The sequence below is a fragment of the Rhea americana genome, unplaced genomic scaffold (genome assembly GCF_003343005.1).
Source record: "Rhea americana isolate MKP2758 unplaced genomic scaffold, rheAme1 scaffold_26, whole genome shotgun sequence".
Taxonomy (NCBI): Eukaryota; Metazoa; Chordata; class Aves; order Rheiformes; family Rheidae; genus Rhea; species Rhea americana.
The window spans coordinates 3,118,426-3,146,017 of record NW_028186379.1 but is presented as its reverse complement, the minus strand read 5'-3'; the positions used below and the strand labels follow the sequence as shown (position 1 = coordinate 3,146,017).

General features: G+C 37.4%; 1 protein-coding gene across 1 annotated transcript in view; it reads left to right on the top strand.

Annotated features, from left to right (window-relative positions):
* The first annotated feature begins 584 nt into the window (after nt 1–584).
* PLCL2 (phospholipase C like 2) overlaps nt 585–27,592 on the top strand; it is a 102,035-nt gene continuing 75,027 nt past the window's right edge. The window contains exons 1-2 of the mRNA XM_085307507.1: nt 585–825; nt 1,505–2,064. Of these exons, the coding sequence (XP_085163633.1) occupies nt 1,726–2,064 (339 nt within the window). The 5' untranslated portion in view covers nt 585–825; nt 1,505–1,725. The remainder of the gene's footprint in view (nt 826–1,504; nt 2,065–27,592) is intronic.

The following is a 27,592-nucleotide window of genomic DNA, read 5'->3' as shown; positions in this document are numbered from 1 at the left end:
CCCTCCCCCCTGCGGCGCCGCGCGGCAGCGGCCGTTGGGCCGTTAGGCCGCCGTCCCCCCCCCCGGCGCCCTCCGTCCCACTGCGGCTCCAGCCGCCGCCGCCGCGCCGGGCCGGTGGCCCGCGGCGGGAAGGGGCGGGCAGTGCTCAGCCCGCGCCCAGAGCGAGCCGCTTGGAGCGCGGTGCGCGCAGCGAGCGCTACCGCAGCTCTCAGCGCGGGGGAGACCCCGCAAAACCGCCCCGCAGAGGGGGGCGAGGCCGGGCGCGGGATCGGGAAGCGAGGAGCAGGGGGGTGGCTGGTGGTTTCAGTCGGGAGGCTCCGGGCGTGTGGAGGAATTCGCTGTAACGGCGGGCCGAGAGGAGGGCACCCCCGCGCCCCAGCCCCAACCCCAGCCCCAGCCCGCCGCCCCCGCAGCGGGGAGCCCGCGGGGGCGCCGCTGCCCGCCGAGCCGCGCCGCGCCGCCGCCGGGGGGTGCTGGCGGCGGGGCCGCCCATCGGCGCGGGGCCGGCCCCGGTGATTGGCAGCGCGGGGCGGGGGGCGGTGAGCCCGGCTCGCCGGCGCTGCCTTCCCCGGGGAGTTTCGCCGTGGGGGCGGCCGGGGCTGCCTCTGCCCTCGGCGCTGCCGGCGTGTCCCCGKTTGGGGCTGTTGCTGAGCGCTCACCCGGGGGAGGCGGCGGCGCAGAGAGCGAGGGAAGCAGCCACATGAATCAGTTTCTCTCTGTATCCGGCTCCGGGCAGAGGCGGCGACCATAGCGGGGAGGAGGGGAGCGGGGGAGAAAGCGGCTGCGGCGGCAGCAGGGGGCTGCTCCGGCCACCTGGCCGCGGAGGTGGGTAGCGGGGCCGCGGGGCTGAGGCGGGCGGAGGCGCCGCGGGTAGCGGCTCTGGCGGGGCTGCCGCCGCCGGGGCCCCGGGTGTCGGCGGCGCGGCGAGAAGGCGCTGTGTGGCGGCTGGGTGTCGGCGAGGGAGAAGAAAAGTTGCCGAGGGCGCCGCGGGGGGCGGCCCGCCCGCGGTAGCGGTCTCGCCGCGGCGGGCTGCCCGGCTCCGCGGGGGACGGGCTCCCCGCCGAGCGCCGTGGGGCCGGGGGGTTTTCGGGTGTGTTTGTCTTTAAGTTTTTTTTTTNCGCCATCAACATCTCTCCTGTTTTCCTCTGGTTGAGCAGTCCGAGCGGCGCATGGGGCAACTGCGCTACCGCCCCCATCCCCTTCGCAGCCGCCCCGGGGGCGGCGGGCAGCGGCCGGGGCAGCCCCCGCCGCGGCGCTGCGCTGCGCTGCGCTCCGCCCGCGCCTTGTTGCCGCGCTGCCGCCCCGCGGCCGGGGCCGGGGCGAGGTGCGGCGAGCGGTGTGTTTCAGCAGAGCTGGCGGCTCCCAGGCGCTTCATGCGGTGCCTCCCCTCCTGCTGGAGCGTGTGTGTGTGTGTGTGTGGGAGCGCTGCGGTGTAACGCTCCCCCGCCCGCCGCTGCCTCGTGTGAGAGCACACTGTCACGTTTCATTTCTTTTCCATTTCCAGGTGCTGAAGGACTGGTGCTAACAGAAACAAAACTGAGAGGTTTACCCCCCCCTCCAGGAGCAACGCGATTTCAGCTGTCAGATCTGTGGAGGGAGAGAGACTTTTGCTGAAAATCCCCCGATCGTAAATATACAGAAAGCGGAAGAAGAGGCACCACCAAGCAGCTGCAGGAGGAGGGGAGGGGGATAGCAATATTGTTTCTGCTCTAAGCGGAGAGGCTGATGGCGGAGTTTGGCAGCAGTGGCGGCACCGGCGGCGGAGGGCTCCCTTCCTCCGCGAGCCCGAGTCCCGTCCAAGGAAAGGTGGCCTTCAAGGCAGGAGATGGGGAAGGCGGAGGGGGAGGAGGAGGCGGCGGAGGTGGCGGCACAGGCGGCAGATCCCGCTTTGACAGTGCAGGCAGCCGGGTCTCTAATGGGGACTGTGCCCTTGTGGGAGCTGGTGAGGAGTCGGGATCAGCTCTTCCTGGAAGCCCAGAGTGCAGCAGTAAAGAGAAAGGATTTTCCACCAGTCAGCAGCGAGATGGCAAACCCGGCATCCCCCGGAGGAGCAGCATAATTAAGGTAAGAGCATTTGCTCCTCACCATCGGGGTCTTGGCTATTTCTCTGTGACACACAGAAAGATGWGAGAGAGAGGTTTGGCTCACAGAACCTTGTTTCAAGATGAAAGGATATGCTGGGCTTTTTTTGTCCGTTTGTGGTGAGGGGACTTGATTTTTCCTTTGTCAAAGGTGGACAGCAGTGAAAAGATGGCTATATAGACATCCACACGTGGGGGTGGATGTTGTGTCTTGAGAGATGTTCAAATAGAAAACTAACATTCTTGCAGCATTGGAAAATGCCAGAGAGCCTAAATGGCTTGTTAAAAGACAACATGGGCATCAGCCTGGCACTGAAAGACATGGATTACACAATATCCTTGTTATTTGGGATGCACCTGTGCAGAGCAATTTTGTTGCTCCATTGGCTTGTGTGTGTGACAGACACACAGCAGGTGATGAGAGGTTCAGGTTCTCATTGGATTGGGGGTGGGAGAAGATGGACTAGGAAGGTTGTTTCTTGTTAAAAGTGACAGTGTGTTTAACAGGAGACTATGTTGTACTTTTACCTATAGAAACAATCTTTGTTTGTACTTATCTCTGCGTATTGTGAATGCTAATGTTTCTACATGAAAAATTGAGGCAGAAAAATGGTAAAATGTAGGTCAGTGGAGGAAGGGATAGGATTTTTTTTTAATACAACTATTTACACAAATACGGTTGTTCCCTTATCTTAAATCATTGCTTCTTGAGAGATGATACTTTATCTTGCATTTTTTTAAAAAAATCTTTCCCAACTCCGTTGAAAAGATTAGAGAACCTAGGAAAATGACTCCATTTGAATAGTGACTGAATTAACTGTAAATGAAGAGCAACTTACCAAAATACTTCAGAATTGAGTTTAACCAAGAAGAACAGCTAGTTTTGTTGTCTTTGTAAATACTTACATGCCTCTAAAACTAGAGTGTGAACTTCTGTTAGCTGGGTAATAGCAAAACTCATGTGGAAATTGAAGGCCAGTTGTGTATCAGGTTGTGTTACAGTCTCCCAGACCTTGGTTGAAGACCAAGGGGAGTGCAAGGGCAGTCAGCAGTGGAACGCATTTGACAGCAGGCACCCACCCTTCCTGTTAGAGCAGTGGTGCTGGGTGTGTGCATTTATGTGTGTGTGTGTTAAAGAAATTATAACAATAAAAAGAGGTAACTGAGCTTGGTGTTGGAATAATTTAATATTTACTGGTTTTGCCAGTGTTTTTATACAAATCTTATTTCCTAACACTTTTGTTCCTTCTGTGGTGGTTCAAGAAAAATACTATGTTACTTGTAATGTGTAAGGTGCTATCATATTATAGCGTATCAAATGTATTGTTTGATTGATTATACAGGAACGATCTGTCTCTGGGGACCAAACAGGACTACAGTATAGTGCGGTATATTATTGTATATATGGTATGCAGTGTGATATATTAAAATTAAGGAGCGTAAGAAAAGGAAATATGTTTTGGATTACATTTCATTAATACCTAAATCAGACTTCTTAGTTCGTATGAAAGTGGCAGCACTGCAGAATATAAAATTATTCAACTGTTAGGTATTATTACTGACAACTTTGAATAGTAAACCGTTTAGCTATCAAGAACTAATTAGTGTTTTACTTTGTGTTGTAGTTTGAATAATTATGAGGAGTTGAATAACCTGACAGCAGTGATTTTAAAATTGTGGTCCATATTTATTTTAAATATGAGTGTTTTAATACTTTTGAGGGAAAAAATATTTGTTTTCAAATATGCTGAATACTTACTCTTCTGTCTGCTTGCTTCAGCAGTGTTCGCAGGTAGTTTGGGTCAGATTGTGTAACAACATAGTTTCTGATATGGAACCTTTTGGAAAACTTGGCATGAGTGGTAAAGCTTAACATACTTGTTATTGTCTGCTCTTGCAGGGTAGAAGTCTAGGAAGCAGAGTGAAAAACGTGTTATGTAATCTATTTTTTGGAAATATTTCTGGAGTTTCAGTAACTTGTAAGAATGATGTATAACTGCTCTTATATAGAGTATATGGAATAAACTCACCAAACCAGTCTATATCATGCAAATACAGATTTCTTGTTTTTTATATTTCATTTAAAATACAAGATTAAGTTAGTAGATGTGAGAGATGCAAGTTCATGGAATATCTAATGTTTTAAAGATTTTGCCTAGTGAATACTATGTAGGCTTCTGAGTCACAAAAAAATGACATTGGAATGTCAAGTTGTTTCAGCTTAGATTAAATTCGTTGGAAGTGTGTGTTTGTGCAGGAAAATTGAAATATTTTGCGTTTTATTTTTAGTTGGTGCTTCTATTGATTGTCCGTTTTCAGGAGTTTCTTTCCTTCTCAGAGTAGTTTCTTTTTTTTTTCCCTTCTCTTTCTTATTTGCAGTCTCTGTTCTTTTCTCTTTTTTTTTTGCTGTTTCAATTTTTTTCTTACTACTTTTATTTTGTGCACCTGTGTTATTCTGGGTTTTTCTTTCTTGCTCAGGACAAGACTGTACTCTGAGATTGAAGTGTCATTTAAGAGAATGATATTCCCAAGGTGGTAAAGCCACTGTTACTGGAAATATTATTATGATCTTCATGTTGTATTTGTTTACTTTGGCTTTTAGACCCTGATATAGAAGCTATGTGCAGGCTGAAATTATTATTGAACCCTTCACTTGTAGCAATTTTTATAGAATGGCCTACTGCACAGTTTCTTTGGTGAAACAAATCTGAGGGCTAGGGAATGTATGTGTGTTTGTTTATTACCCTCAATATTTATGAAATTATTTTTTTTCCAGAGAAAATAGTTATGACACAACATGCAGCTATAGCCTTTAGGCTATTTGGATAGCTAATTTTTGAACTAATTTGTGTACCGCTTATTTTTACAAACCAGATTTTTTTTGTGCTTTTATGCTTTTCTATAATACTTCTTTTGGCATTACTAGCTATGGTTTCCTATAATATAATTTTCTATAATGATTCCTATAATTTCCTGTAAAATTAGTGTACAGTGGGTCTGTCTTGCAGCTCAAAGTACATTTGAGCTTCCCTTGAACTTCTCTTAGTTGCTTTAACTGTCAGCAATGGGCTTTCTTCCTTTGTATGTGAGAGTTCCCCTCCATCTAAAAAAGATTTTGAAATAAGTCTCTGAGAATATTTGAAAGGCATATAACTTACGGTGTGTAGTTTTCCTTGGAGCTGCTTACTTCCAGGGATTTCCAGGAACAATATATGCTTATGGAACCTCACAATTTGTCAATGCTGCAGACCCAGGCAAAAAGAGAAAGAACTGTGTAAACATCTTTATTAGGAGAAGTGTCATAGTAGTAAAACAAGAAGAGACATACGTAGGAGAAACTGTAGTTATTTGGGAAGACAGCAATGAAAAGTGAATGAAGAAAGGTGACTTGTCATTCTGTGAGTGCAATGTTCTTATTAACGTATGTCTGTRAGCAAAGTTCAGGGTTTTTTGCATATAATAGTACTGATGTCAGTGTCAATAAAACATTGTTTCTTGGCTGATAACTTAAGCAAATTTGAATCTCCCTGTTTTATTCTGTGTGTAAACCTATGCTTTTGTTATAAAGTTACGCACTTGCTGATCATTGCAGTTCTTAAGTTCCAAAGTCTGTGAGGAGAGACAAACCACATTTATCAGGTAGATATTCTAAGAGATCATTTTCAACAGAGTTTTTGCTTTTGAAATTGAACATTATTATATTTGTGTCTTTCTACATCGCAGAAGTCCTACAGTATATGCATTAGGTTCTTCTTCATAATAAAATGACAGCGTACATCACTATCTTGTATGGCTTCTGTGATGTCTAGTTCATATTGTATGCCTCTTTGTATCAGGTGTACCAAATATGAACTGTAGAGAATGTTACGCAGTATTCTCTGCCACTGTGATTGTTCTGAAGTCTGTAATAAATCATTTTTCTAGGTTTCATGGAAAAATCTAAAGCAATATTTTTAGTGGATCTAGGTCCTCTGCAGCCCTAAATTACCTTAGCCAAAATGACATGTTTGCGAGGCTTACTGGAGATCCAGGAATAGATCATACACGTTCAGTTTCCATCTATAAGGATATAAGAGAGTTAGGTTGCTGGAATCAGTTTAACATGTATGAAATGATTTTCAGCCAACTTTTGTAATGGAAAAGAAAGTTGTATAGTCACACTGTGTGTGTGTGTGTGTGTGTGTCTGTATATATGTATGTATATATACGCAGAAATATAAAGATATGTGTATAAAATTGATTGAGTGATAACAGGCTCTAAGGTGGTAAGGCTCCTAAATTTAAAGGAAATAGCCCCATAGAGGAAAGTATGAGAAAATTGGCATGTTCTTTCTTGCTCCATGCTCTTTTCCCCTTGGAAACAAGCTAAGGGTGAACTTAGTTCTTCCAAGTTTGRGAATATCCGTATAGAAGAAAGACATTGAGTGTCCAGCAGTGGAAGATTTTTTGCTCAGAGTACATGTGTTAACTGACACCAAAATATCTCTCTACAAAGAAAGCGTATCCATAGGAAACAAGGCTCTAATAGTTCAACTACCCCTACATCTTCGTACTCTTGGCAGGCTTTCAACTAGACAACTGAAGTGTACATTTTTTTTAAAGGAGCTATTCCCCCCCACTTTTTTTTGTTTGTTTCTTAGTTTGTTCTAGTTGATTTATTGTAGATATAGCATCTCATCTCTTTTGTTCATCATATAATGAGAGAGATCTGAATAACTAACTGCAGCTTCATARATCCTTAAGCTTTCCTTTATGGGATACTTACTCTTTGATTTGTTGCTCTCTCACCTAAACTACAGAAGGTTACATGTACTTGCCATTATTTGTGTTCCTCCTCCTTCATCCTCTACTGTATTCTTTAATGGATACCTACATTTTTTGAATGCAATATTTATTTTAAAACATTACTTAATGCCATGTGGTAGCTCTCCTTGCATTGTATTTTCTGTCAAACAAAATCAGATATTTACATGTAGTATTTTTTCTCTATATATGTGTATGTACACRTGTATGCACACACTATATATATATATTTTATATGTATATATGTATAAGGCAATTTACTACTTGCTAGCAGTGACATTGGATCAGGATGTGTGTTATGTCACAGTCAGAGTTGTGTGTTATGCCACTGAGCAGATACGTTGTGCGTTGCATTTGTTATATGATTTTTATTTACATTAGTACTTTTTCCAGATTGAAGTGATAAAAAGACTATTTTGATACAAGTAATTCTATTAAAAAAGCAACARATATTTATAGAGACTAATACACAAGAATATTCATTTTCGTGAAGTTTAGCATGTAATTCATCTAGCTTATCTACTGTAGCTAGTGAAGAAAAAGTGTTCTTCCCCCTCTCCCCCTTCTGAAAATAATAAGACTTGTTGCAGGAGTTTAATTTGGAGGAATTTAGATTCTCTGACTTCCTCTCTGGAAGAGCTTATCTATTGCTAGTGACTGTGTAAAGAGGTCAGCTGGTGTAACAGTAACTCCTTTGCCTCCAAGGAAACCTCAATCCTTAAAATATCCACAAAATATTATGTTCAGTCTGTTCACTAATGAAAAATCAATTATCTTAGTTTAGTATATCATTATGAACACTTGATGAGGTTTTTTTTCTTATGCCTGTTATCAAGATTGATCAGAGATACGACTAATTGTTCAGGAGCTTTTTTTTTTTTCTTTGTAGGATTTAGAGCAGTGGTCACTTCCCATGGCTCACAGATAATTAATTGCTCACTGAACTTTGCTTTTGCTTGAAATCATGCAAGATCAAAAMATTAAAGCTGAGGCTGACAGGAGGGGAAGATGTTAATTGTATAATTTCCCTGTCTTTGCTTGCCCAGAGTGATATGAGCATWGTTTTTTATATTTTCTAAAGGACAAAATTATTTCAAGTAAAACTTGTCAATTGCACAATTTTTTTAAGAGACAGATTGACTTAGAATTCCTATTGTAATAGTAATATATGGATTCTAAAATATTTAACTTTTTCTACAAATTTGAGATTGTGTTCAAAATTCAGGAATCTCAGTATAAGTAGACTAGTAGGTAGACTTCAGAAGAAGAAAGATATGTAATAATTTATACTGAATGTGGAGAAGAGGAAAATATGTTTAAAAAGCAGTACCATATGTGCATTAATGAATGATTAAAAATAAGGCTGGGAGAGACCTCAAGAGGTCAGTCTACTCTGCTGCAGTGCTCTGTGACAGGATCAACATTTTTATATCTTCCAGTATGATGCTTTTGTGTTTCAACGACCTTTCGTGTGTGATCCTTCTGGGCAGAAATGCTAGCTGATTATTCCTCTTTGTGTATGGGCAAGAGCAATCATCTATACAGAGTTTAAAAGCCTGTACTTGCTGTAAGTGACTTCATTTTAATTATTTCAGATCATATCTTCAATTTGTCAGGCTTTTTCTGATTTTAAACTTATCTTCCAACATGCATGCAGATCTTCCATCTTCCTGTCAACAGCAGATTTAACTATGCTTTCTTTTCCACCATACAATGATACTTGATTTTTTTTCCTGTAAATGATAGTAGTTTATAATTTTTAAATTGTATCATTCAAACACTGTACAACTACACTAGAAGCTAGTTAATTTTACTCTTTGTTGTCTGTAAACTGGGCAATATACTGTTGCAGAGTTCAGTTCAGAAATATAATTTATGAGAAAATGACTTTACTCTTAAGTATATTAATAATTAACAGAAAGTACCAATTTATGAATTTCCTTACTAGATTACGGGTTTAGGATAAAGTGGCTTCTCTGGAAGCGGCTGGGGTTATTTGTCTTTAGAGAATCATTTGCAAGCATCATCATTGCATTTTTCTCAGCTAGGATTTAGATTATCAGTACTGCTTTATAGTTGATTTTTATGTAGGGGGATAGTACCATCACTGTACCTGTTTCTCCTTGTCCTTAGAGGATATGTTTGGAGCAATCCTTTGGAAGGGTATGTTACTCGTCTTCCTAGCTGCCTTAAACCCTTTATTTCTACTTAATTAGTTACTTTTCGAGAACTATCAGCGTTAGCCTGTTGTCCCTTGCTTCTGAGAAAGAATATGTCTGAGTTCAGCTGCCTCTTCTTTCCTAGACCTTCACTTCGCAGAACATCTATGTTCAAGACAGCGAAGAGCACAATACAGCCCATGACTGGGAATCAGCAATACTGAGGATCACAGTATTTAACTGATACAGTTTGGGAAAGTTAAATAGATGTGATTCATATCTGACTCTCCTGGCTCTCTTGGGGTTTYTTTTAGTGTCACTTGACTGTTTGGAACAAGTAATAAAATACTTTCAAGTACTTAAGATTATATACTATGTTCAGGGACTTTTTTGAACAACAAACATTTATGTTTTGGAAGTTGTTGTACATAGTTCCTAAACACAGGCAGACAGGAAATAGTCTTTATTAAAAAAATACTTTTCAGAACAGCAGCTGAGTTTTATAAAACAAAAATATAAAATAACAAGATGTTAAGGCTAATTTCCAGATTGTTTTTTACTTAGTAAGTGTTTGACGTTTTCAGTCAACAGTGTACTTTAGCCAAAATCCTTAAAATAAAATGTAAATATCTGTTTRTTTAAGTAAAAAAATAAGTAAATTCATAGTTAATTCTTTTTGTTTTGTTAAAGTTTTTTKTTAAAGACAGGAATTCAGCTTACTGCCAATGCTTTTGTTTAGACTGTTTTCCTCCTACAACTTATTGCTAGTGTTTTTAGTGTAGGCAACTGTTTACTGAATTTTACATAAGTTCTGTAAATGGTAAAGAAACTATTATTTGTTTAAAAAAAGCAAGACATCAACTTGAATTTTTATGATGGTCTTACACTGTGCCATGCTACTATATACTACACTCCTCTAAAGAAACACCTTTAGTAGATTAGGAACAGAATTAACATTATCCTTCCTGTACATTGTGTAGTTTGAGTTGATGAAAAAAATACTGATTGCTGTATTTATGTATTTGAAATTTACAAATACATACATTTTTACTGCAAAAGGCAGGAAAAAATAAGTACTAGTTGGACATAAGTTGCTTCAGGAAATAGCTTCGATCAACTGACACTTACTTTGCCATTCACAGCAAATGGTGTCTAAATCAAATTTTTAATTGATTACTGATTTAACTGATCTTTAACAGCGATTGCTTCAAAAGACATTTCCAGTGAGAATTTAAGAGTTAAAGATTAGTATTTATGTGAAATACAAGGAATGAGAGAATGTAGTTAGTCACAGCCCGTTACTACCACATAGTGGAGAAAGCTATAGCAGACCTGAGTAGTTTTAGATCAGATAATGTTTTGTATTTCTTTCTTTAAAAGAACCCCCTAAGCATGGTATAACTTTGTACACTTATTTACATAAGTGTACAAAGTATATTGCATAAACTTTATCTGTTAAGCTCCAACTGTCTCCTTTGTCTTCTTTCCATTCTTCTCAATTGTAACAGATGCAGTAATGCATCTCACAACTTTTGTTTGAGGTAGGCAGTTTTCAGCATTATTTGTTTCACCTCTGAAATAACACATTCAACGTACCTCATCTTTGCTYTTTCCTCAGTGAATGGCCAGTCTGATTTAGATAGACTCTAGGCTGAGAGTTGTGGTGTAGTTGAAGGCACTGAATTTGTTTAGCTGTGAGTTTTATCATTTGGTATTTTGTAGATTTAGATTTAGAAATTGACAGTGGAAGAATTCATAACACTGTTTTTTTACTATCCTGCTTGGCTTGGTTCCAGTTTGTGTCACCTTGTCCTGTTGTGCCACTCTGTGCATCCCTCCCCTTGTTTTGTCACTCCTCATCCTCCATACAGCTTGGCTTCTCTGCTTCGGCGGTAGGGAGACAGCACGCTGGCCATACTGTGCTTTTGTACTTTAGCAGCTAGTTGAGATCCTTTTATTCCCAGCCAAGTGCTAGAACAGAACACAGCTGAGGTGTGTACAAGAGTTGGTGTCTGTCTGTGAATCCCTAGAAGAGGTTCCAGTGCCAGGCTGTCAGCCTTCACAACGGGTTGAAGTCCCAGAGCCTTGAGGCCCGAACCTACGATAAAGGCTGATGGCACAGCTTAGGGTAGATGCATCTGTTTTCCTCTGCAGCCTTGTGGAATACTCTTCACAAGTTGCCACCCCAAGCAAATGAATGCCTGTCCTGAGCATCAGGTCAGAACAAAAGTGCATTTGGTTCATTAGCTTGCCACCAACCGTAGCCATTACAGAGGAAGGAAAATGCACTCTTCCCTGATGTCTGCTCCCAGCCTTCTAGTACTTTGCAGCTGAAGACATACTTGAATTTAAAAATCCTTATGGTTGTCTTTCTTTCCTAGTAACTTTCAAAGAACAGTTTAACTTTGTAAGCTTTTCATCACCATAACATCCTTTGGCATAGTTTCCTAGATGAACTGTGTTGTGTGAAGAAGCTCCTGTTCTGTTTGTTAACCTGGTACCTGCTTGCTTATTTACTTGATATGCCCTGGCTCATTAGAATAGATAAGCAATTGTTCTGTATTCACTTTTTTTTAATTCCAGTCATGACTTGAAAGATGTTCGTCTTACTTACATCGTGTCATGTTTTTCTTCCAGGCTAAAGRTTCTTACTGCATTTAGTTGTTGCTTCTTTTGAAGCTATTCTGTGCTTTGTTTATCTGTGCCCTTTTAAGCTTTTTAGTTTTATTATCTTTTGCAATGCAGAATTAAGAGTACTGAATGTGTACTAGACAAATGTATAAATCCACTATGCTATCATAAAGGCTTAAAAATATTGTGATACTAGGTTGTTTTGTAATTTATTTATTCATTTTTAGTATTGTCATCATAAAAGATTTAAACGGTATCACTGTCACTAATTGGCAATGAGAGAGTGCTGTTAAAACCTTTTACTAAATATTTAAAACCTTCTCTTTGAAGAGATGTGTAAGTGTGTGTGCGCTGGTGATGACGGTTGTGTTGAAAGTGGCTGGCATTAACATCTTTGCAGGAGGCTGAGGATCTGTTAGAAATCTTTTAATGTGCTATAAAGTCTTTTTATAGTGCTGGTGACACAAAATGGTGCTGATTAGTACATCTAGCTTCTAGCTATGGTTGAGTACATTTGTTTGCATATTAACAGAATAAAATAGCAGGGACATTGCATAACGCTGCAAAATACAGTATTAATGAAAGTGCTTTTATTTTATAATAAGCTGTTAAATACAAAATAAAGCAATGTACTTTATTAATGTATTCCGGTAGTATTTTGGATGTCATAGATTTATGAATTTTAAGGTTCTCCCCCAGCACTCGTGTTAAAGTATTGTTTTAGCCAACATTTATTCCATTTGTTTTTATAATGTGTGAGGCTCTTCCAGGAAGCTTGTGTCAGAGTCCAGAAGAGCTAAGAAAGGATTTCTGGTCTTTAGGAAACTCATGCAAGGGGGAACACTGACATAAATGGCTTCCTGAAAATGAACGAGCGTCATATATTTCATCTCAGAGAATTCAGCCAATGATTAAAAATGTAGGAAATGATTAGTATAACAATAAAAAATAGAAGTAACTAGAAGTATTTTGTGTTCCACAAGATTGGTACAACAGCCTTGTCTTGGAGGGAAATCCCAGTGCTTTCTAACCTGAGCTTTTGAGAACAGAAATAGTAGGAGATGTCTGTTAGTATGCTGTCCTAAGTCTTTGTCAGGAGCCTTTTTCATTTTTTGGCTGCTTATAATCATTAGCTACTCTAAGGAAGGAAAGATATTCTCTGTTTCCATATGTAGTTATGTAATAACATGTTAYTTTTTACTCTGTTTGAAGGTGATATACACTCAGTTGTAGCAAGATTAGAACATGACATGGTTTTGCATTAAGTTTACATGTGTGACTTTTTGTGTCTTACCTGAAGAAAATCTGTGGTTTTTTGTCCTGGTGATTGCTGATGAGTTTTTAATCAATGTTAATCAATAGTCATTAATAGTTCTAATGTATATTTTCAGTGTTGTCAGCTGCAAAAAATGTAGTCTTTTTTTCTTTCACATCTAATCCCCAAATTGCTAGACTAGTCCCTAGGGATGTATAAAAGTTATTGTAATCTCTTTGGGAGCAAGAGGATAAAAAAGAGCCTTCTGATTAAAGCTCTGCTATCGAAAAACTGATTTGCAAGATTAATCCATTGCCATAGATCTAAGAAGCTTTGATTAGTGTTATTTTTATTTAAAATTATATTCTAATATTTAGATTATAGTATAATCTACAAACAATCCATGCATGTACTGGAAATATTCTGAAGTGAGTAATTACTGAATTTATTTCAAATCTTTCTGACTCTCTAGTGAATTTAGCAAAATGGATACCAAAAAATTTAATACAGATTACATTATGGAACGTCATCAACTAAATGTATCTTTTGCAGAGAAAACACATCAGCTTGTGATACAACACAGGAATAGACAATATTTTACCTAATCATTCACTATGAAATAGATCTTATGTATTATTTCAGAAGGTGCTTGCAGAACAGCTGCAATGATGCAGATATATAAATTTTCTGATGCATTTTGTTAAAATATGGCATCCTATTACATCTTTAAGAAGTTTTTGTATAAAACAAAAAGAGGAAAGTTATTTAGTATATAAAGGAGAAATACAGAGCTGCATTATGTTTTCTGTTTGACTCAAAACCTTATCCCTTTCTCACCATGTCACTAAGTTTTGCATTGGTCAAAATTACTCATGATCAAAATACTTTTTTTTTTTTTTGAGTGAGTAATTTGCTTGCACCTTTGAGTCAAGATGGTTACAGTGAGTAACCTCAAAGTAAACTGTATTCATTTCTTAGTTCTATGCACAATATTTTATAGCTACTTAATAGATGTGATTAATTTTGTTTATATATATAAAATGTTCTGCTGAGGATATTCAAAGTCAATTTAAGATTGCTGCATAACAAACTAAAACTTTCCTTGCCATTACAAGAAGTGYTTAATTGCATTCTTTCCTATATGCATATTACTCAAAATATTTAATGACACAGTCCTTCATCCTGGAAATGAACATCTATAATTGTTCTTTATTTTCAATGTCTAATCTGTACCACTTATAATGATTGGTAAGAAGAAGTCATGTGCTTCTTCTACATAATGATATTTCCTGGTTTGATCATAACCCAGATGGATCTTGTGTTTACTTCTTTGTGCCAGGAACTGGATTCCAAAACCATAATAGAAAATGAATTCAAGATCTGTTGACCTGTTCAAAATCTTTAATGTGATTGTTAAAAATCAACTGTATGGACCTTCTTCTCTTTATCTTTCTAGAAGGTATCTCTAACAAACTTGCAGTGGTCCTTGTGGGTTTATATTCTCAGACTATGTAAAAAAAATTTTTTTTCGTCTTGCACCGATCAACTAATTACATAGTTTTAAGCACTTCATAACCTTCCCTGTTTTTGAATTCTGATTATATATTCAGAACAAACCTTCCGGCCAATAAAGCTGAATTTCCGTAAACTCTCATGAAAAGTAGGCTGCTAAACGTGTTAGTAACTTCTGTAGAGTTAATCTTTAACTTTCTGGGATTTCTTAGCTGAGTTTTCTTGCTTTTTTGATTTGCTTTGGACAGCGAATGCTTTTTTGCTCACTTCCTTTGTCTTTTCTTTGGGTTAACTGTAATGAAACCCTTTGAGATAAAGAATATGAAATACATATTTTGCATTCCTGTTATGTTTATGTATAATACTGTCTAACCTGAACGTTCAAAAAAAAAAAAAAAAGGGTGCCTTAAGATTTAAGACATGAAAATTAATAAATTGGTTTCCTTCAGTGGTCCTTTTATTTGAGCTACTTTGCATGTGCACCATGTTTTCCAGTTCTTGGCATAAGAATGCATAAAAACACATGAAATTTAAGTGAATGAGTGAATGCAGGAATTCTCAGAATCCAGAAAGACATTAAGAAAAGACCAAGTATCATGGGATTTGTAGTAACGTGGAAGACTGCGTGGTTATTAAACAGATGGCTGTTATACTGGGCAGATAACATTAGATAACAGAACATAATGTTAGTAAACCATTTTAGATTTTATCAGTCTACATTCTTGATCATTTTTTTTCTTTGTGTCATTTTTATTTTATAAGATTAGAAAGTGCTAGTGTATATTTTAAGTAGTTTCAACTTCACCTCTCAGCAAAGATGTAATGAGTTCTGTAATTACTTATCTGGTGTTTAATTATTCTTAGGAAAACTGTTAACTGTTTTTTAAATTGATTGCTCTATAAATTTTATTAATCTATTTGTTTCAGCAATTTAAGAACAATTACCATATAGTTCTGAACTGAGTTAGAATAAAGACCCCACAGGCTTTGTCCACATACAGTAGTGACAGCAGGAATCAGATCTTTACTAACTTCTGTTTAGCTCACTACTTACAAAAATGTTTCTAGAGGAAGAGAAATTAGGATAAACAGTTCTACAAACTTAGGAAAACTTGTAACTGATTACAGGACTGAGGACTTAAAATACACCAATTAAAAAAAATCCTGGTAATTAAAAATTCTTAAAATGCTGTTCCTGACAAGCAGAATCTTGAGGGGAAAAAAAAGAGGCCTCAGTTCAAAGCTTTTAATTTGTTGTACAAGAAAGAAAAAAGTAGTTCTGTGTCATACAACGCAACTACTTGGCAGGAATTTAAATCTGAGTCCAAGGTTTCTAAAATCAGAGACTCGAGAATGTTCACAGATTTCAGTGCGGGTAATGAAGAGGAGATGGGATGATTTCACAGATGGAGGTGAAGATCTAAATCGTAGCCATGGTATTTAAAGGACTTTCTTGAAAAATACACGGTTATATACAACAACAAACAAAAGAGGTGTTGCATATATTCCTTCTTGCTAAGTAGTTGGGCCATTTCTGAGAAACTGTGAAAAAGACTAATGGATTTTCGGTGATGGTTGAGGAAGGATTATTTTTTTATGCCTAGGAAAATGTTGCTGAATGAGGCAAAATATTCTTAAAGTCCTTTACCTATGATTTTTACAGCTCGTAAATGATTTCAGTATGGTACAGCATTGTTTTTAGCATTGTATAACATTGTGGAAAGCTATATATTATTGTTGTTATTTTTGAGAAGCCAGCTAATTTCTTTCTGGAAATTCTCTTGTGTCATTCTATTGGGAGAGGCAATTGCGAAGCAGCAAAACAATCCTTCTGTAGCTTGTCAAATCATCTTCTCTCAACATTACACTGTATGAAATTAATGTGCAATTTCCTATCTCTACTCCTGGAAATATAGTTGTTCTTATGATAATTCTAGTTTGTAATATTTCTTTTTTAAAGTGGTCGGAATACCATTTTATTTCTAATCCTTTTTTATTATTATTATTAATTTCTACCCTGCTCTTAATGAAAGTAGTAATTGCCAAAGGTGGTCATGCCAGTGAGACAGCACCTCATTTTCTCACTAATGTTCCAGTGGGAATACAACAGGGACTCGTGGTGTTGTACCTGCTGCACTGAGGAAAGGGAGAGAGGCAACACAAAACACATTTGGACTCATAATCTTAAATTGCACTACTTCTCAGGAACACGTTCTCATCTAGTTACATTCACGTGGATTATACACTTCTGTTCACTATGTCTGTGGTTGTTTTGTATGTTAAACTACATGCAGTTCTGTGATGCAAAATTATGCTGCTTGAGATTTAATTTCATTGGTTGCGTTGCTTGTTTTAAATCATCAACAAAAAGAAGCATTCTTCCTTGTCTCCAGGAAATCTTTGTTTTAACATGGTTTATCACTGTATAACATTATAAGAAATGTACTAAAACTTTGTTGGAGACTTTGGGTCAAAACTGTTTTTGGAGATGTAGWTATCTCATTCCACATTAAACATTTTCATTCAATATTCACAGTAACTTGTTGGGAAGAGGTGATATGTACTAGAATTTTATAACTGTGCTTTCTTTACATGTAATAATTTTGAAAAAAATCTGGTTTTAAGCTGTAACTTCATGAATAAATATCAGAAAAAAWTAGCAGTTCACTAGTGTGTTTTCTCCAATTTTTCCTTGACCAAGTTACTTTGAGAGACCTTGCTAAAGACGTGTTTTTACATTAACAGATTTCCATTCAGTTGTGGCAAAGCTTATCACGGATGAGAAACTTCTCTGTACTTCCTAATGTTATCAAGGCCTTGATTTATAAAGTTTCAGAAATCAATGTCAGGGACAGAACAGCGATCAAGAAAATGTCTCTTAAAAATTGTTGTAAGAAATCTGATAGTTTTCAAACTGAAGGGAATAAGCATCTGATGAAAAAGATAATCTTTAAGGTAGCATCATTCAGCTTCTTCATTGAATTGCATGCACGTTTTAACTTTTTGTTATGCTTTTTGTACACTCTAGGGAATCCTTCTTCTCTAGCTTATTGAATTTTAGTAATTGATCTGTTTTGGTGCTAAGAAGAATAAAAAGAATAGTGTTATTTTATCTTCTTCTGTTACATGCGTAACTCTATTTCTTTTACTGTGTTTATGTTTCTCTTTCTAGAGCTCATGTCCATTGTATATCACTTCATAATTCTGTTTTTGGAACCTTTTTGTTGAAATATAATAGCATAAAGTTACTGCCATTTTCTTGTGCCAAACTAGTAAGCACATACTTTCCCCTTAGTGCAATAGGCAGGATTAATTGAATTTACTACTTTTATTTCGGTGATTGTATATTTTAATCAGAAAACTGATTTACCAGGAAGACAAAGTATCCCATTTAATATGAGTATTGTTGAGTTAAAGTTGTAGTTTTCATAGTAGTTGCTTTTGATTCATAGCTTTGACAGAGCCTGATATGTTTCTCGTGTAACAAAGACACAAACAAAACCAAAACAGAATTCTAGTTGCATTTAAAATAGACTTAAAAGTGGACATATTTAAAATATTTAGTTTGAGACTGTATTCATATTTAAAATATTCAGTTTGAGACTAAAAATATTGCTTTTCATTTTTTTTGTAGCTTGGAGAGAATTAACTTCACAGACATGAAACATTATAGCAGCGTCTCAAATGGGTCAACTGACTTCTAGTACATAGTGAGACCGTTTTGCTGTCCGAACAATTTTATATTAAAAAGAAGAAGAAATAAAAAAGGTTGATCGTGGGCGTTAGGGGAGCATGTGTATAGAAAGGAGAAAGGGGCAAAGTGTTGGAGTGGCACGTCTSTCGTGCTCTGGTCTCTTTGCATTTGATTTTCCTTTGATACAACTGAGGGAAGGAAATGAAAAGTGGCTCAAAGGTACCTTTTATAGTCCTGTTCTCTTGGGGACAGCCAGACGTATGGTAGTAAGAGTTCTTGTCATGATKGAAAGTAGGCTTACAAGTGGCTGCAAAGGCTCTATGTGTAAATTCCCCAATAGTACATGCTTCTGTATAGCCAATGTTCATGCTAGAAGGTGGAGTTTTTTGGAAACTGTTCAACTGGTGGCTAGCAGCTGTACTGTTCAAATGCTGTGATTTAGAGCAAGCATGATAGTCCAAGGATTTCTACCATACTAACTGGCTCAGAGGCTTAAAAATTGGAACACAGATTAAAGCCGTTTGTTCTCAGAAAACACATTTCTTTTGTAAGCTATTCTTTGAAGTCTTCTGTGAAGAGCTTAATAATGGCCCTCCTGCATCTAGTCAGTTATCCTATCTTCAGTGAGAGTGGGCRTGCAGAAGAGCACTTGAGTGCAGGCTCTGACAAAGATGCACAGCAAAGTTGAAGGTCATTCAGGCAGAGTGTGGGCAACAGGATGAAATAAACTGATGGGTGAAAGCAACTGATGCCTGAATAGGTGCTAGATGGACCATCTTGCTCTTGCAAAAGTAGAGGAAGCTGAATTCCATGCCTTGGCAGGGACCGAGCTCTTACTAACTGAAAAAGACAACTTGGTGCTGACCCTGTCCCTTATCCACAAGACCCACAAGAACTGGCTGGATTTTAGCACACRGAAAGGCAAGGTACTTAAGTACCACTTTAAGGCCCCTCCAGCAACCCAGGTGCTTCACAGCTAGATCAGCCTGAGAAGACCTGAAGTAATCCTCTCCCTTATTTGAGTGCACAGCGTTCCTATGGTTTCTCCCACAGAGGATGCATCATCTTAAACTGTGTGCTACTCAATACTTAATGTTTTTTTTTTTTAGCTACTAACATCAAAGTCTTAAAAAAGTTTTAAATTAAATTGCCAACAGTGTAGTTYCTTTTTGGTTTAGATAAAGCCTTCTTCCATTACATGCTTGCTCTGCTTCTAGTTTTGGCAAATCCTCTTGGAATTCTCYTTCCCAGAATTAGCCTCTCTAGGGAGATACAAGCTTTATATTCTTTTATTTACCCATCTATTAGCCCTATAAAAAAAGAAAACTGTCTTCMGTTCTTAAAATGATGGGAATGATTTGATGGCCTCTGTATGTGAGAGAAAGAAAGATTATTTTCCTCATTTTTGTTGCCTTTTTCTCTTTTCAAGGAGTTCAGGGTAGCCTCTTATTACTAGAAAATGTTTGCTGGCTGAATCCATAAACGAAATTCTTGCATTGAACTTGGATACCTGTGGCTATCTCACGTTAGATATTTGAATTACTTCTTTATGCTCAATAGGGTGGTGAATGTGGTGTGTGTGTTAGAGGTGAAAACTGAGCAAAAAACTGTTCAGTGATTGTGCATAGTGTTTGTAATACAAGGATGTGAACTGATAAAATCCCATTGAACCAGAAGGCCCTCATCAAGTYATTGTGAATCATTTGGAACTAGAGAATATTCTGCTTAAATCAAAACAATATCATCATCCCTAAAAGCTGAGGTCGCACTAGATGATGTCTTCCACAGTTTCTGGTTAGGATTCAGGCTCTATTACTGGCATGGTTTTGCATAGATGACATTCTAAATCTGGTTGCTTAGAATAGGGGAAGCTTTGCCCAAAGGGTTCACAGCAATTTTATTTATTTATTTATTGAGTGAGTGAGAATTCATTTGTTACTTTTGATACTAGTTGGAGGCTTTGGACTGTGTTTTTTGTCAGGACAAATAATGTACCTTTCTCCTAAGGAAAATATGTGGAATGGTTAGTTCCTTGGAAGACTGGTGAACATGCACGTTCTGACTAGAGCACTAGAAGCCACAGATAATTYGAAAGCAGAGTCTAGGAAAAAACAATCTGGACTGTGACTGGTTAGACTAAAGAAATGACAGTTTCTGGAGTACCGAGAAGAAGTTTGGAAACTCTTTGGCAACACATCTGTTGAACAGCGTGGTGAAAAGATTCTCTCTAATTTAGGAATCTGAAATTATTTCTGTCACTTTACAGGAATGTGTACAGATTAGGTATAAAAGTAATGAGAATACATACGAAGAAGAAACTGAAATGKTAGATTTTCTTAGTCACATCCATTATGTTGCTTGTTCTGCAATATTTTCTTCTTGGCTATTCTTTCTCTGTCCTTTTGATTAATCTTTTATATACAACAAAGGCAGTGATATTGGTCCCAAGGTGTTAGTGAAGAACTCTTCTGCAGAAAACAGAGCTAGAAAGGACCTTGAAGTTACCCATGGTATTCCCATATCCTGAAGTAGAATCATCAGAGTAATACACTTTTCCGATATGATTACATGCCTTACCTTGCAAGCATGCTTTGTTTGTTTTTTGGTGTGTGTTTTAGTCTGTTCTTCTGTTGTTTTTTAAATAGACTAGTAGTACTTCCTTTTGTGTTCGATGATGAGCGTAGCAGGTATGATAGATCCGGCATCAGAAAACTTAMAAAATACAGCTAATGCAGCTTTTGAAAAGTGACTGTTTTAGGTGCTTAACAGTTCTGTGTAGTACTGAATCCTAAGTGTTTCAGTCYATTCTAAGTTAAACATATATTAATTAAAAATTGTGGCTCAATTGCTGAAAAGGATTGAATTACTATAAAGCTGGTACAGCACGCTTTATCTGCCATCCTTTAAATTTCCTTGATTACCTGCTAGTACCAGTTTCACTGTCTTCTGCAATCTTACGTGCCTCTTTTCTTCATTTTGTCAATTGAGAATAGTGAGAGATACTAATGACAAAGCTTAAGGTTATTTTGTATTTTCAGTACTACCAAGAAAAAAAAGGCGGGCCATGGTCATTTGGGAAAGGGTGGTACTCCACTCCTGTCACTGATGGACAGCTGAAATCTTAATGTGTTTTTAGAAGGAYGCCTTTGTTATAGATAGTTGACTTAGTACAACTTATAGGTAAAACTTAAGTATACTATCTTTGTGTAAACAAAAGGTTTTTGATTCTCATAGTTGTAGTTCAGTGTATTCAAAGGTTTTAAAAATCTAAACGATTAAATGCTTACAGRAAATGTGAGAATGACTTGAACTAGTTTTACTGTCTCTAACTACGTTGGCACAAATAGGTTCAATTTTATACATGAATGATTTTAAATTAAGTGAAAGATACACCAAGTGCTAAATTAGCATTAATTAAATTGGCATGCATCTATTGCTACTTTCTGGAGCCATCAGAATGTTGCCAGCTGAAGTGCACTTTGGTGGCGTGTGAACCTGTATTTACATTCTGACTAATGTTTCTTTGGATACTTTACAAAACAAAAGGCTTTGCTRATTTTACTTCCATATGATTACAGAGCTCAATATGTGAAATCAGAAGGAAAGAGAGGAAGCCTTTTTGCTGTAACAGAACTTGCACACTGGTTTATGGTGTCATGTAGTAGCCTTGTGTGCAGTAGCTGAACAGACCAGCAAATGGGTCATCAGAAGGCTTGAGAAATAGACAGCTGGGAAGGCAGCCGCAGGCAGCCGACCTTACTGATTGGAAAAATACATTCCTGAGCTTGGCATTTGAGTTTGCCAATGCCAAAAATATCTTTGAATGGTCTACTGAAATACATTCAAAGACAAGAGCTCAAAAAAAAGCACAATATTAATACTACAAATAGGAAGAGGCAGTGCCAAAGTAGAGTTGAATTGAGGTACTATCTTTGAGCCTGTTTTCTTCATAACTGCAGTACTATAGAAGATGAAACTGTGGAGTTACAGACTATGTTTCGTTCACAGCATATAGAAATTAAAGAGAAGGGATTGTTGTGCAAACATTCACTATCAAAAAGGTTTTGGTCAACTTTTACTGAAGTACCAAATAGTTGGGTTTGTTTGGATATAGCTAGGGAAAGCGTATTGGTCCTGATGTCTTCAAACAGGAGTGACAGACTTCTCTTGCTTTAAGATTTAGAATAGAGAAGAGCAGTTGAATTGTTCATGTGGGAACAAATATTTCTTACTATTAAAAAAAAATGAAGTTTTTATTTAACCTGTTTTTCTTCTTACTGGTCTTGCACTGCTTCATTGCTATAATTTAACATATAAAACTTGTCAAAGTTAAAGTGAATGTGGCAAGAACATACCCGTTCTTAATTAGCATCCATCTAGAATTTGGGAGAATGGTGGCGGTGGTACAGAACAAGACACTTTGACTAMCTTGAGCTATATTTCTGCTAGATTATAGTGCTGATGTCTAGTACTGTGTTCTTGTTGGAAATAGTAAATTATTTTATATTTGTAATGTTTTAAAGTTTAAAAATAGAAGATAATGCTCAATAGATAAGCTAGAACAGGAAATGTGAAATAATTTCYGTTGTAGAATGTTAAAGAACCAATTGGATTTTGTTGTTTCAGCGCTGAAATGAAGAAGCCAAAGAGTAGCAGTATTGAACTATGTACTCGCTGAAATATAAGTAAGCAGCTGTTACATAGCTCAGTGTTAAATACAAAAGAGCAAGGGTCATACCAGTAAAAGCAAAAAATTAACTTCCTTTGTTGTGTGGGAGAATTTTTGCATGTCATGTACTCAAATTAAGACCTGACSTGAAAGGCAGTGTTTGTAGATTCCAAGTAATAAGATAACATTGAACATAACTCTTTTTTTGCATTGTCTCCGTAGATGTAACTCTGATCAGTTGGGTCCCTCCCTATTCTATATTTACCTATGGAAGGAAACTTTTATCTAGATCAGCTGGATGGCCTGGTTGTTTTCTTGAAGTCCAAAACAGTAAGAAAATTGCAGATGAGAGTGTCAGTATTTTGTTTTCAAAGAAAGTGGCATAAGCAAAATCTCTCTGGATTGCAAGAGTATAGAGTTTAAAGGCATTTCACTTGAAATTAAAAATGCAACTTTTCCATTTCATTTGAACTTTTTATCAGTGAGTTTTGATATGTAGGCAGGACCAGTGTGTTAGTAAAAACACAGTAAATTTGTAGAAAAGTCAGTCAAGCTTGAAGAGAAGTAGGTAATTCTTAAGTTGCTTGGATGTAATTCATAACATTAAAATGCCAGGATACACAAACAGAATGACCACTATTCATTTTTTTTCCTAAAAAGTTTTACACTGTTACGGACAGTAGCAAGCTGCAGCAGTCAAGTAACTACACAAATATTRTCAGTTCCTGGTCACAGTACAAATATACCTTTGAAAGGAGTAAAGAAAACATGATCTTTTGTTGCAGAATTACTTGGCTGTTACACAGATATTCATAGCTACTGCTTATTAGCAGGTACTTACTCCACAGAGTAAGAGTCAAAGTACTTAAGTATTGCTATTTATAATGGTGCCTGAGCAGCACCATTCTAATGTTAATGCATTTACCTCACAAGAGACTTGTGTGCYGGGAAAATGCTGTTACACTTGTTCTATGAATAGTTTCTAGAACTTGAGTTTCATTCCACTGTTGTGTTGTTTTTCCAGAAACGTGGCCCAAAGTTTAGTTTAGCTACCCTGTGAAACATTGCTGAGGAGTCATAGCTCCTTCTCTTTCTTCCTCTCTTTTCCTTGTGAAGACTTCTACAAGTTGCCTCTGTCTTTTCCTCTGGTTCTSTAATCTTCCAGGTCAAGCAAACTACTTCCTCTTCTTCATCAACTTACACAAAATCCAATCATTTTTGTACTCCTGAATCCTACTGTTATTTTGTCTCTCTTCTTAGAATCTTGTTTAAATTCTTCATACAAGTAAATGGGCAAAACGAATATGGCTTCTGTCATCTTGGTTACCAGTGCTGCTGGTTTCCCGGTGGTTGTCCTCTTATTGTCACTCTACTGACTAYAGTGATAAAAAACCCTCTTGCATCTTTTGCTTCTCCATGTACTGTTTTCCTTTTATTTTATCACTTTCCTAGATTCTGCTGCTACCAATGAACTCCCCTTAAGACATCTTGCCCCTCTAAGTAAAAAACTATGTTCTCTCTACTAAGTCTTTTCTGTGTGCCCAGTCAACAATGAAAGGGAGCATGCCTGTACATGATTTGGTACTAAAGGGTCTGGTAGCTTATTATACCATAAGAAAGCTGATCATGAATGACATATTTAACCTTATTTCTTGTTTAGTTGTTTTTATAAGAGTGCAAAATAAAATCTATAGACTCTTGATTTATTTTTGTAAACTCCAGGACTGACAATTTTTAATTACTATTTTCAGGTTTCCTCCCTGATAGTACATTTAGACATTGTCACAGCCTATTATAGCAATAAGTTGTTTAATTGACATCCACTTCTGTTTAAACTTTGGAAGACAGTGTAGAGATGATGTCTCCTCCTATTACTATCTTTTTGGAATTAGCTAAATGTGTACAAACCATTGTAATCTCTCACCCAGGAGTGGAATAAATTTGCACAGATAGTTCTGTAGTYAGTGCTTGCAGTAACTGTTAGTATTTGCTTAGATTTTATAGTATGGCAACTGGAAATGACTATATAACTGAGAGAAATTAGTTACTTACAAAGTAGCTGGTTGTACCAGTTGTCAGTAATGATAGGCACAATATATAGCAGTAACATAAGCAGCTAGCTTTTGTAATRTATTTAGGTAAGTATACTACCCAGATTTTATAAAGTAGTAAAGCTTAAAATATATTTGTTTTGGTCCTGTTGACATTGTGGTTTTCTTCCTTTTTTTTTTCCTGGTGTGTGTATATATAGTTAAACAAAATTACAGATATGATTTGAAGATACTCTTATTGCGTTAAACTATTCAATGGTTGAGTTATTGTCTTCAGAGCTGCACTGTGCTATTTATGTAGAATATTATGCTTTGCTGGGATCCTTGTAAGTAGGGAATTCTACTGTTATGTTTTAGAAGCTATTAGTAATAAAAATGTGAATTTAACCAGACGATATACAGTGCAGTATCAGAAAAATGGATAGAAAATTGATTTTCATRTTTCCAAGTGTAAATGAATGAATTTAAATCAATTGCTCATTATTACTAAGATCTTTAATACAAACTTCTAAATTAATACAAATATTTAAATATCTTCATTAAAATAGAACTCTAAAAATGTTTTTGAATTGATGCTAACTTTTTTAAAGGTATCTCTGTAATAGTTCATTTATTTGTGGGATATCTTTGTTCTATTAAGAAAAAAACAACCGTCTAACAATTTACACCACGTTGTGACACATTCTTGAGTAAAATGTGGGGTTCAGGCACATTTCTTACTGTTTTCGTAAGCAGCTGCTGTTTTTTGTTGTTTTTTGTTTCGTTGTTAGTGGTCTCAGGAAATCACTTCTGCCCCTCCAGATCCGAGCAATTGCACATTTCATGCAAGCTCTGTTACTCTTATGTATTCTGGAACTAACATACTGGGAATTGTCTGAATTGCCCCAATATCTGAAAGACTTGCATCCCATTAGATAGTAAATCCTTTTTTGTGTATCGGATCGTTAAGATCTGTATCACTAGAAGAAGGGAGTAATTGCTTTCCAGGCATTGATTGTGCTGACTGTCCCTATATCAGTATCGATAGGCAGTGTAGTACTAAAATTGGACTATGTCCATTACTGATTACTTAGCAAGTACTACTACTACAGTTATCCCTGTTCCTCTGAATACTTCTTGACTGTGTTTGCTAGTGATGTAGCCATAAGTTTTGAATAGCTAGATTTGTGACATTTGGTATAGTCAAATCTGAGTCAGGTGAAGAGAACTCTGTAATAAAAAATTATATAAATTAATTACTAATGCAAATGTAAAATTACTATTAGAATATATGAAAATTTTTTAAAAAGCTTCAAATTATGGTTCATRTGATTCTAAAGTATTTTTAAAGTAAGATTCCTGAGATTCTAAACTATTATTGCATTCTGCTGCAGCCATGGAGAAGTTGGATTGAGTTGTCTAACTTTTTTTCAGCTGCAAACATGTACTAAAAGATGACTGCATTTTTCATCTTTTAAGAAATAAGGTTCCTGTTTTGAGACTGATGTTGTACTTGACTGGTAAAGTTCTCTGACCTCATGTGAGAGTAATGAAGTTCCTTTTTGGCCTTACAGCTGAGGAAATTCCAGAGCCTGGAACTTGTTGCCAGAAGAGGTGGTAATGACTGTTAACTTTGCCACATTCAGGAAGTAATCCAAAATAATTTCTTCTTTTAGATTTTTAGAACATAAAGCTCTCATTTGCAAATCCATTTTAAAGGCAGGAAATAAATGTTAAGGATACTTTTTGATAATAGGAAAGTAGAATTGAAAAGGAGCATTTGTGATGCAATTTTTAGTTTCAGTCTTTGTTTTTTTGGAGGCATTGGGAAGGCCCAAACCTGTTATGAGAGTTGTATACATTCATATGTGGATGGGAAGAAATAGAAATTGGTGAATTGATTATACTTAGGATTAACATGCAAAAGCTGTGGACAGTATGAGGACTCTGTTGTCTTCTGACAAGAATCTAGTTTTTGGAGTAATTCTTCAATGATTTTTTTCTGACAAAGTCAGAAGTAATAATGCTTGGGTATTTGTTAAGGAGCTCATGCTGAATTGTTGTTGAAGCTGTTTGGAAATGAACCAAAGCATGTAATTGGTTTTAATATATCTCATTACCTATTAGCAGCAATCAAACCTCAGATGTGCCAYTTTCTGCCTGGAATGAGTAGCACTGGCTCTTAAATGCATACAGCTAATTTATTTTGCAAACTAAGTCAGGTCATTAGCTTCCCATATTTTTATTCTTAGCTAACTACAATTTGTAAAACTCAAAATATCTCACTAATAGTAGCACTAAGATAAAAAAGGCTTTTAAAACTGCATTTGTAGTTCCATTGATTATAAATTCTAATGTAAAATTGCAGTAGCACAGGCTTTCAAATTAGTCTGACATGTTCCAAACTGCATTTACTTCATGATAAAAACACTCCAAAAACACGAGAGAGAAGTCATTGCACTGTGGTATCCTGCTGAACCCAGAGAAGATTTTGATACTCTACAGTCAATTTTACAGCTCAAACAGAAAAGGATATGCTTTATTTATAGGATGATACACCATGAGGATATTCTGGGGCTGATGAGAGATTTCTGATTACCATCTGCTGTGACTACTCAAGTTTCAGAGTAGATTAACTATGTATACTGAGACTGTAAGACCCTAAATCCAGCTATAGGCTTTTTAACAGCAGCTATGTAAAGTGGACTATGTAAAATCTCCTTGCGTACAATGTCTAGATCCTTGTCAAAAAAAAAAA